Source organism: Orycteropus afer, unplaced genomic scaffold (assembly GCF_000298275.1).
Source record: "Orycteropus afer afer isolate SDZICR_OR568_19922 unplaced genomic scaffold, OryAfe1.0 scaffold00207, whole genome shotgun sequence".
NCBI classification, from domain to species: Eukaryota; Metazoa; Chordata; class Mammalia; order Tubulidentata; family Orycteropodidae; genus Orycteropus; species Orycteropus afer.
In genome coordinates, this window is record NW_006921794.1 from 3,166,852 (window position 1) to 3,178,663 (window position 11,812).

General features: G+C 38.4%; 1 protein-coding gene across 1 annotated transcript in view; it reads left to right on the top strand.

Annotated features, from left to right (window-relative positions):
- The window catches only part of MTRF1 (mitochondrial translation release factor 1), a 72,348-nt gene that overhangs the window by 5,777 nt on the left and 54,759 nt on the right, over positions 1-11,812 (top strand). The window contains exons 2-5 of the mRNA XM_007948180.2: positions 812-1,237; positions 3,803-3,894; positions 6,500-6,581; positions 6,842-6,949. Of these exons, the coding sequence (XP_007946371.1) occupies positions 820-1,237; positions 3,803-3,894; positions 6,500-6,581; positions 6,842-6,949 (700 nt within the window). The 5' untranslated portion in view covers positions 812-819. The remainder of the gene's footprint in view (positions 1-811; positions 1,238-3,802; positions 3,895-6,499; positions 6,582-6,841; positions 6,950-11,812) is intronic.

Here is an 11,812-nt window from a genome sequence, read left to right on the forward strand (position 1 = left end):
CCCAACCTTCCTTCCAAGGAGTGGCTGGTGGGTTTGAACTGCCAGCCTTCTGGTTAGCAGTCAAGTGCCTTAGGCACTACGCTACCAGAGCTCCTTACTTGGTTAATATTTGAAGTTTTCTTCCTTTAGGGTATCAGTTGAAAGCGCAGCCACTTTTGAAGAGTAATTGTTGAATAGGTAAGGAAAAGCATTGAGCTCTGAATAGGCAACCTGCATTCTAATAACAACTATGCTTCTATTCAGCTTTGGATTAAAATGAAAGAATTAAATAAGATAATAGTTGATTTTTCTTTCAAGCATTAGAAATCTGTCCAAGTGTGAATAACCTGAAGTTCACATGATTATTTCATACTTTTGAAGTACATGTTCATGTACATAATCCTAGATTCTGAATATCTTGTAGAACATAGCTGTTTTTAACCCATTCTGATAAGTTTGATAGTTATACTCTTACTCATTTGTCTTAGTTAATTATACTTATATTAAAAAAAAACCCGAAAAACCTCACTGACTCATTATGACCACTTCTTGGGTTTCTAAGGTGATATCTCTATGGAAATAGATTGTCCAGTCTTCCTTCTGAGGATTAGGTAGGTAAAAACAACAACAGTACCATCATTATTTATTGTAATTTTTTTTACTTAGAGGATTGAAGAAATATTTGCTTTTTGTGAGTAGGTGAATTTTGTGACTGTTTTTAGAGTTGGCTGAGGGAGTGAACTGAATGTGTTTTCTTGAAGCTCCATCCAGCTTTATTATACCATATGTCTATAGATATGATTTTTATCAGATTGTGTTTATTGTATTTCAGATGCTGAGATGAATCGTCACCTGTGTGTTTGGCTTTTTAGACATCCATCTCTTAAAGGTTACTACCAGTGTCACATCCACCTTCATTCTCAGCAGTTTAGACGAACACATCTTGACACAAAGATGTGGCTTTTTAGACAAAACAGCAATTACATTCTTCATTCTGTGTTCAGTAAGAATTGGTCCAGAAGGTACTGTTATCGAGATACCAGGCTGCTATGGAAACATAAAGCACTACACAAATATATGGAGGACCTCAACAAAGAGTACCAAAAACTTGATCAGTGTTTACAGCATATCTCTGTGAATGAGGGAGATCGAAGGTCCTTGAACCAAAGGTATGCCAAGTTGGCACCACTAACGGTCATTTATCAAGAAATTCAAGAGGCTGAACAAGCAATTGAAGAATTAGAGTCAATGTGTAAAAGTAGGTAAAAGATATACATATGTGTGTGCAAGTACAGTATTGCTTTTATGAGTTAAGCTTTATTGAACTCTATCTTTTGAAAAGCCCTTGAGTAACAAGCTCTACACTTTGGAAGGATAGGACTCTATACTCTGTGTGTTTGACTTATTTCAGTTACTACATGATGGGACTCTGTGGTACATGCCAGGAAGGTCTTAGGGTCTGTGAAATCATTATTAACCTTTTCAGAAGCTTTAGTTTATTCAAAAATCCTTAATTGAGCACTGTCCTAGGTACTAGGAACACAACATATACTTTCTGGGGACACAAACATATACTTTCTGGCCTGCCGAAGGGCTTACATAGTCTACTGACAGAGACTATTTTTTTAAAAAATACTTATTTCTGTATTTATAGTGTTATACATATGCTATTAGAGGAATGCATGGGGTTCCACAGAAGCAAATAGGAGAGATGGTCAAACCAGACAGGGTGGTCACAAACCTGAATGAGACTGTGCTTTAGCTGAGTAACAGAGCTTTGTGTTTCATGTTATATGCCTTGAAATGTTCTTTAATTTTTATTCCAAGTATAGTTTTAGTCAAATTTTCATATGTTTAATGAATGAAAATATTTGTAGGACAAACAGCTGACAGATTTCTTAGAACCATAGAATGATTCATGGTCACCATTATCAAATAATAAGCCTAAGTGTCTTCACTGTTAGTTCCCTTTAAGCAGCAAACCAAGCATCTTTACTCAGACAAGTCCCCATTCTCCAGAAGTTTACAGTACATCCTAGTGTTCAGGAAAACCTATTCCACCTAATTTTCAGATCTTGAACTTTTTAAAATCTGAGTATGTATATTCTTGGATTGCCACTGTAGTATTTGGAGGTTAATGTTGTGTTGAGTTGATTCCCATAGCAGCCCTGTAGGACAGAGGAGAACTGTCCCAGAGGGTTTCAGAAATCTTCAGAGTAGCAGATCACCAGGTCTTTCTCCCACAGAAGGTGGGTTGACTTGAACTGCTGGACGATTTGAAAGGCTGACCTTCTGGTTTAGCAGCTAAGCCCTTAACCGTTGTGCCACCAGGGCTCCTTGGGTTTCAAAGTGGAAATCTAAATACTGTCTCTAGATTTCATGGAGAAGTTTAATTTATCTCCAGAAATTTGTTAAGGGTGATTCAGTCATTCATTTTGTCATTCATACAACCAACATTTACTGAGAGCTTGTTATATGCCAGGAATCCCTGGATCTCCTATGTGTACAGAGTAGAACTGCTCCATAGAGTTTTCAAGGCTGTTACCTTTCAGAAGCAGATCACCAGACCTGTCTTCTGAGGCATCTCTGGGTGGGTTCGAACCCCCAACCTTTCTGCTAATAATCGAGCACTTAACTGTTTGCACCAACCAGTGACTCCATTTCTAGCATATTGTTGTTGTTGTTGTTGTTTGCCGTCGAGTCGGCCCCGACTCATAGCGACCCCTCCTTGGGTTTCCGAGGCAGTATCACTACGGAAGTAGGATTGCCCAACCTTCCTTCCGAGGAGTGGCTGGTGGGTTTGAACCGCCAGCCTTCTGGTGAGCAGTCAAGTGCCTTAGGCACTATGCTACCAGAGCTCCCTAGCATATAGTAAATGTTAGTAAATGTTAAATATTGCAAATATGAAAGGCACAGAATCCAACCAAACCCTAATGACTCTCATGACTAGAAAAGAATTGAAAAGAGCCTTCTCTCTTTTATAATTGTGACTCTTCATTTCCCTTTATAATATCTTCTTTATAATGATAAAGAATCAAAAATTTCTGCCTCAATTTGCAACCATCGCCAGTGACAGATGAAGTCTGTAGGGATCTAAAGGTACGGAGTCAAAGGTCATGAAATCCGCCATACTAGACCACTATCTCATTGTTATCTTACTCTGTTAGAAGTCCATGATTTAATTTTCTGCTTTTGAAATGATGTGAAAAGGATTATTGTTTCTATGAGACAAAGGTTGCAGAGATGTCCTTTGTTTGACACAAATGGTATTCGAAAATGTGTATTCCCTATATAGAGCCCTGGTGTTACCAGTGGTTAAGTACTTGACTGGTAACCTAAAAGTAAGAGATTTCACGGTTTTAAGACTTCTTATTTCTGACTTCTCTTGAAAAATTAGAATATTGAGCCCTTTTGGACCCACGTCACAGAGCACTGGGTAGTGGCCACCATCTTTAGACAGGATGCAATCACCCCAATTTGCCTCAAACTTTATCTCATTTGCATTTATAGTTTTCATTCACCAGTTTTGTTTTGAACCTTCTGTTTAATTAATCATTGATTTCTATAAGTATTATAGACATTCAAATTGCTCGAACTACTACTGCTCCTTGGGGTGAGATCATATTATTTGAAACATTGAATTTTTTGGATATGCTTAGTAGATACTTGTTAATCAACATCCTCCAACTATTCTAACTGTTCTTTTTGCATAATACCTCACCTTCACAATGGAAATAAAATTTAATAGGCAAAGATAAGATGGCTATTGAGAGTTTATCAATGTTTTAAAACTTTTATCATTATTTCTGTTTCTGGTTTTTAGGTCTAAATAAACAAGATGAAAAGCAGTTGCAAGAACTTGCACTAGAAGAAAGGCAAACTATTAATGAAAAAATCAACATGTTGTACAATGAGGTATGTTTTAGGAGGTAGCCTAATCTCAATAGTGTTAATGTTAAGGGATACTGTTCTTGTCAAACAATGCTTTAGTGCTCAAAGTACTTTCCAAACACCATCTTATTAAGCGTTCTGTTGTAGTAAGTGAATATTGTTCTTGCTAAACTGCTTTGGTGCTCAAAATACTTTCTGGACACCAGCTTATTAAGACTTTGCATCTGTTACCTGGAAGGTTTGCAGTTCAAGCCCAGTCAGAGCCACCTTGGAAGAAAAGCTCAATGATCTACTTCCAAAAGGTCACAGCCATGACATCCTTATGGAGCACAGTTCTACGCTGACCCACATGGGGTTACCATGAGTTGGAATTGACTCGGTGGTAACTGATGTGCTTTTTTTTGTAATAAGTGATTAAGCTGGACTCAGTGATGTAATTTGTTAAATGAGATAGGAGAGATGGTGATTTCAAAGAATAAAATAAAGACCCTGAGAGCTGAAGACAGATTCCAAAGCTGAGTCTGTTAAATTGGCAGGTAAGGGAATACTTATCAGTGAAAAAATTTACTTCCCCATGGGAGAAAAAATCAGGTTTGTAAGTGCTAGAAAGGTGGAGTTCATGGTTATGATTGAAAATTTGCACTCTGGATAGAATGGAATGAATTCATAGGTATAGACACAATTGGTTAACACACACTTTTTAGCTGTGTCTAGTAAGGGTCTCAACCCACTCAGTAGCTCTATGGGAGAAAAATCTGGCTTTCATAATGATTGTTGTTGTTGTTATGTGCCGTCGAGTCAGCCCTGACTCATAGCGACCCCTCCTTGGGTTTCCGAGGCAGTATCACTGCAGAAGTAGGATTGCCCAACCTTCCTTCCGAGGAGTGGCTGATGGGTTTGAACCGCCAGCCATCTGGTGAGCAGTCAAGTGCCTTAGCCACTATGCTACCAGAGCTCCCTTCATAATGATTATAGCCAAGAAAACCCTACGGGGAAGTTCCACTCTATCACATGAGGTTGCTGTTGGTCAGAATCAACTCCAGGACACCTAATAAGTAAGTGTCTGGCGTATTAGGGAGTCTCAGGTTCATGATACTTTATTAGTGTCAGCTAGTGTGACCAGCTATGCTGAAACAGAAATTCACTTCTCATATCTCCTAGACAAGTAAATGCAAATTTTTTTTTCTTTTGATGATAGTTTCTTGTCCTTCTTGTTCAAAGTATGGCTTATCTACAAAGACAGTGAAGAACATGGTACTATATACCAGTTTGTCATCCTCCTTCCTTTAGTCTTCACTACTCAGGAAATCCAGGTGAGGGGTTGTGATGGGCTAGGGAATGGTGAAATGAAGGTTTCATTTCTTTTTATCACTGATTTAGCCAGCTAATCAAAGGCAGAAGCAGGATGTCTGACTCTTAGTCTAGTATTCTCTCCCATAGGCTATAGAATTTCCAGCAGGTAGAGTATTTATTTATTTATTTTTAAAGGCAATAGGGAGAGGCAGGGAGTCCCTGGGTGACACAAGTGGTTATCTGCTCAGCTGCTAACTGAAAGGTTGGGAGTTTGAATCCACTTCAAGGAAGTGGAAGAGGAGCTTGGCGATCTCCATCTGAAAAGGAGCCGTGGAGAACTTCATGGAGCATGGTTCTACTCTGACGCACATGGGTCACCATGAGTCAGAATCAGCTCGATGGCAGCTGGTTTTTTGTTTTAGGGAGTGACAGGACATGTAGGTGCTTTTAGTTTGATTTGAAAGACCTTTTAGTAATAATAAAATCCTTTCTTTTCCTAAAATGAAAATTAGTTACTTTCCTTATTAGGAAATCTCCCCTTTGTTTCCCCTGAGAAACTGTTTGAGCTTAATTTGGGTATCCTCAACATACCATTAAAAACACTGAGTCTATGGAAAAGGCAAAGCATGACGTGGTATCTGCTGTCATTTATGGCAAAAGAGAACAAACAATGGTATTATTAAAAGTCTTTTCCCAAAATGAAGATGTTCAGAATTTATTTAGATGAAAGGAGCTAGTGTTTAGAAGTAATTATCAGTGGCAAAGTCTGAAGAATATTGAATAGAACACTTTGTACTTTGTTATACTTGTGCATTTAAGAAAATTAAGGTAATACAAGCATTGAAGAGAATATCCTGACAAGTAACTTCATTGTTAACATGAATTGAGCATTTATTTCAGGTCTAATATCATATGTGTAATAGTATTTTAGGACTGGACCTCATTACGGTGTTATATCATTTTGTTAATTATTAATTTCTTAATGTTTTGGGATCTTTTACGTAGTTCAAGTAATAAATAGTATCACCAGAAAAACAAACTAACTTCAAGTAATAAGTAGTATCACCAGAAAACCAAACTCACTGCTTTCAAGTTGATTCCAACTCATAGTGATCCTATAGAACAGAGAAAAACTGCCCTATAGGGTTTCCAAGGTTGTAAATCTTTACAGAAAGCAGACTGCCACATCCTTCTTGCGTGGAATGGCTGGTGGGTTCGAACTGCCAACCTTATTGGTTAGCAGCCAAGTGCTTTAATCACTGCACTACCAGGTCTCATAAAAAATAGTATAACAAGGAAAGTATACACACCAATACTGGTAGTTTTTTCTTTTCAGCTTTTCCAGAGTTTAGTGCCAAAGGAGAAATATGACAAAAATGATGTGATTTTAGAAGTAACATCTGGAAGAACTACTGGAGGTCAGTAAAATAATTTTTTTTAAATTTAATTAACTTTTATTTGTAATAATTCCTGTCTAGTTTTTTTTTGTTGTTGTTGCTAATGTACACAGCAAAATGTACATCAATTCAGCAGTTTCTACGTGTACCATTTAGTGGCATTGATCACATTCTTCTAGTTGTGCTGAAAACAGTTACTCCTCATTTCCAGAAGGCCTTGATCTATAGATAGCTCTCTTAAAAGCTTGTGTTGACTGAATATTGTTTTTATTTCCCTTTAGGTGATATCTGCCAACAATTTACACAGGAAATATTTGACATGTACCAGAATTATTCCTGCTATAAACACTGGAACTTTGAACTTCTGAATTATACACCAGCTGATTATGGTAGGTGTATTGAGTATTTTGTCAATAGAAGATGCTGAAAGTTATTTTACTTCTGATCTTGAGTAAAACCCTATTGTGCCATTTTTAAAAACATTTCATCTGTGCCTACTAACCACTCACACAGGCTCATCAACCACAGTGGCTTAGTATAGTAGGACTCTTCCCTGGGAGAAGAAAGTAGGAAGGAGGGAAGCGTCCCCACTAGGAAAGAACACCAGAATTAGAGAAAAATTCCCCTGTAGGGAATAGATAGATACCTTGCCTTGAAAATGACTGCTCTCTATTATTCAAAGTAAAGAAATAGTAAGGTTTTTGCTTTAAAGAACTTCATCAGTTATATACAATCAGCATGTATTATCAGTTAGACTAAATGGCTAATGATGTGTTAGATTTTCTGAGGGTACAGAAAAAATTAATCATTTGCCTTTGTTTTCAAGAAGCTCCCCTTTAATTGGGCTGATAAAACTGACACCATAAACAATAATAATGTAAATTTTTAAGCTTTTACATATAGGTAGTCTCTGACTTACGATGGGGTTCTATCCTGATGACTCTGTCATGTCGGTTCTGATGTATGTCGAATACCTCATTTTCTTTTTAGTGTTCATAATTATTGCCTTTTATTATTGGTATCTTTATAAATCCAATCTTTGAATATCTGTAAGTGAACATCTGAAAATGATAACTTCAGAAAATTATGCACTGCAATGTTATATGTAGTACATATTACTAAAGGTAAGGTGTACCAAAAAAACCAACAGACAGTTGTAAATGCTGTTCATTGTAACTTGAATATGCCATAAGTTAGAGACAGCCTGTACTCAAGTATGGCAAATCAGAATATCTGGCAGTAATTCTCTTTTTTCCCATTCTTTTAATCCACTGAAGTTTTGTGTGCTTGATTACATACAAACTACCAAAGTAGGGAAAGAGGAGTCACATAAATTGAACAAAAAGAGAAATGAAGACCTGTATAAGACATAAGAGGAGCTCTGGTGGCATAGTGACTAAGGCATTTGACTGGTAACCAGAAGGTTGGCAGTTCAAACCCTCCAGCCACTCCTCAGAAGCGAAACTGGGCAATGAACTTCCGTAGAGATACTGCCTTGGAAAGTTAGGGAGGGGTTGCTATGAATTGGATTCGACTTGATGGCAGTGAATTTTTTTTTTTTTTGTATAAGACATAAATAAGTTGTACTTGGTATAGATTCTAAGTACAACTGTGGTCAGGAAGGACTATTAATGAAAGTAGAGAGAAGGAACAACCTGAGCTGCAGCGCAGTGGCAGGAAAAAGTTTGGTGTATACGTGTAGGACAGTGAACAGGCTAATTTACCCAAGGTATATTTGTGATAAGAAGCCCTGGTAGCACAGTGGTTAAAGCATTCAGCTGCTAACCGAGAGGTTAACTGTTTGAAACCACCAGCCACTCCTTGGAGAAAGATGTAGCATTCAGTTTCTGGAAACCCTGTGGGGCACTTCTGCTCTGTCCTGTAGGGTTGTACTAAGTCAGAGTCAACTTGACAGCTACGTTGGTTGGTTGTTTGCTATTTGTAATGAGAAGTAGTAGATTTTAAACATTTTTGAAGGCCGAACAAAACTTGATTGGTAGGATATAAGAAGCTGCTAAAGGGGCTCTTGTGGCATTATGGTTAAGTGCTCAGCTGCTAACTGAAAGGTTGGTGATTCAAATCCACCAGGCACTCCATAGGAGAAAAGACCTGTTGATCTGCTCTCAGCCTAGGAAACCCTATAGGGCAGTTCTACTCAGTCTTATAGGGTTGCTATGAGTCAAAATCTACTTGATGGTACCTATCAACAACAAGGAGTGGTTGAAGATTTTATTAGTAAGAATGCGCCAAAGGGCAAGGAGGCCGCATCTTCCGACCTCCTCTAACCCCACAAGAAGAAGACATCATCAGTAACCTAAGGCCTGCAAGGCCAGACATGCTGCCTCCCTCCAGCCCTTTCACCAACCCTGGCATCAACCGTTCCTCCCACAGCACTACCTCTCTGTTGGGTTTGATAATTCCCTGAAGTGACTACACAGAACTCACAGATTATGGGGTTTATTAGGGAAGCAACAAGCTACAATTCAAGTTCAGAACACGCTCAGTCTTTCTCAGCGCACTGTCTGTCAGCTGATAGTCTCCCTCCCAGCAGTACATCTCTCTCTCAGCAGTGTGTGTCTCTTGCATCTCTCAGATGGCAGTGAGAGATTTCTTTTGCCTCCAGGAGGGCTCCTTTTGAGCCTGGCAGAGTGGCCAAACTAACTAATCCCAATATCAGAATTCTATACATGTGAGAGAGAGAGAACTTCTCAGAAGATTACTTCGTGCTGCTCCCAACAGAAATACCCCAGGTGGATGACTTTAACAATCAGGAGCTACTCAGTTGCTCACAGCAAATTCCACCACAGAGTTTACAAAGACTTACCAAACTATGTAATTTACTACACTGAAGAATTCAGTATGATAAAACACATTTTTAAGATTATTTTGACAGCAGTATGAAGGACAGGTTGAAGAGGCTAGATTAAAGGCCAACAACAAAGAGGTTGTTAGAATAATCCAGGCATGACTAAAAGTTAGAATTGGGAATAGGGATACATGTGAGAAGGCTTCAAAGGAAGAAGAGACAAAATTTAATCACTGACTGGATAAAACAGGGGCTATTGCCTGCCCACTGTATTTCACATTCACTGTAGGTTGTATAAGGAGCTCTGGTGGTATAGTGTTAAGGCATTTGGCTGCTAACCAAAAGGTTGGTGGTTTGAACCCACCGGTTGCTCTGTGAAAAAAGATGAGGCAGTCTGTTTCTGTAAAGAATTATAGCCTTGGAAACCTAATGGGGGTCAGTATGAGTTGGAATCAGTTCGATGGTGGTGAGTTTGGTTGGTAGGTAATTTGATCCTAACAATCCTATGAGATAGGTATTATTAATCTCATTTTATAGATGCCGATTTAGGCTCAGAGAGTAACTAATCCAAGATCACACAAGTAACAGTCCTGAGATTAACTTTTAAATCTGTCTGATCAAAAGCCACATCATATCCTATTAGCCTATTCAGACATAGAAGAGATGAGCCACAGGGATTCTGATCTTTTTAGCTGAGAAGATTGGGATGTTCTTTCATGCCATTGAGTGAAATAGAAATTGGAAGGTAGAGCCCATTCAGGAAGAAGAATGATGAGTGATAGTGTTTGAATTATTAAATTTGAGGTTACAGAGGATATCCATTTAGAAATATTCAATAAATGCTAAAGTTGTGTAACCAGAGCTTTGGTGAGAAAACAGAATTGAAAAGGGATATTTGATATTTGATAGCTATCAACACAGAGGTGATATCTCATACTGATAGACTAAATGAGGGAGAGGGAATATTCAGGTCACCAAACCTTGGAGAATGGCCACATTTAGAAAGAAAGACTAGTTGACAGAAGAAGAGGAGTAGCAAATAAGCAAAAAAATAATGAAGATGGTATAGTATTAGGAAAGCAAGAGAGGACAGAGTTTCAAGGGGATGATAATCAGCAGCAACTACACATAATAGAGATTAGTCGGACATGTCATCAGTGACCTCTGGGATGTGTATTTCTGTAGGACTTTCGAGAATGAAAGGAAGGTGAACTTGATAATAGGTAGAAAGTTTCTGCTCCAGGTAAGGAGAGCAGCCTAACCAATGGTTGGAAAACCTTTATTTTAGACACACTGACTCACTGACAAAATAAAATACAGAGATTTCTAAAAGTAAAAAGCCCTTTCTTAAAAAAGAGAAATTTAAAGTATTTCTCTTATTACCCATGATATGTCAACTTGGCTAGGCCATGGATCTCCTCAGTGGTTTGGAAGGTATTATGTAATCATCCTCCATTTTGTGATCTGATGTGAGCAGCCAGTCAGTTGAAAGGGAAGTTTCCTTGGCATGCAGTTTGCATCCACTATTTATGGTGGTTCTGAGAAAGCTTGCCCTCTCTTAGTCCTGCCTCCGACTTGTCATCCTCTGACCTCTCATTCTTGAGACGTGAGCCAGCAGCTTTCCACCTGATCTGCATATTTTGGGTTTGTCAGTTCTTGTAACCACGTAAAGTCAGGGGAAGCCTCCAGCCTGACCCACAGATTTGGGACTTGCCAGCCTTTACAACTGTATGAGCTATTTCTTTGAAATAAAACTCAGTATATATATGCTTCACTAGTTTTTCTCCTCTAGAGAACCCAGCCAGTACATTTAAAATAAAAAACTAAGAAAAAACTCTATTCATTGAAATTGTGAAATACTTTAAAAACTTGATTTCTTTATTATAATTCTTCAAAAGGATTTTTAAAATTACAGAGTGGAAAAAAAAAATTCATAGGGAGAGAGTGTGTGTGGGATGGGAAGTTTAGATTTGCTATGTCCCCAGTCTGTCTCAGATCTTGAGTGTTTTTTTCATAATATGACCATCTTATCACACTGAGTATAAATAGTAAACAGTTAAATTTTTGTGTCTGTTTCTTAAATGCATGGCTTCTTTACCTGTCGTTCAAGAGGATAAACAGTAGTTTGTTCCATTACTGTAGGAAGACGTCGTTGTTGGACTTGTTCTTGTTGTTGTTAGCTGCCATTAAGTTGGCTCCAATGAAAAACTGCCCAGTCCTTGTGCCATCTTCACAATCTCTGTTATGCTTGACCCCATCACTGCAGCCACTATTTCAATCCATCTTGTTGAGGGTCTTCCCCTTTTTTGCTAACCCTCTACTTTATCAAGCATGCTGTTCTTCTCCAGGGACTGGTGCCTTTTTTACTACATGACCAATGTAGGTGAGACAAAGTCTGGCCATTCTCGCTTCAAAGGAGCATTCTGGCTGCACTTCTTCCAGGACA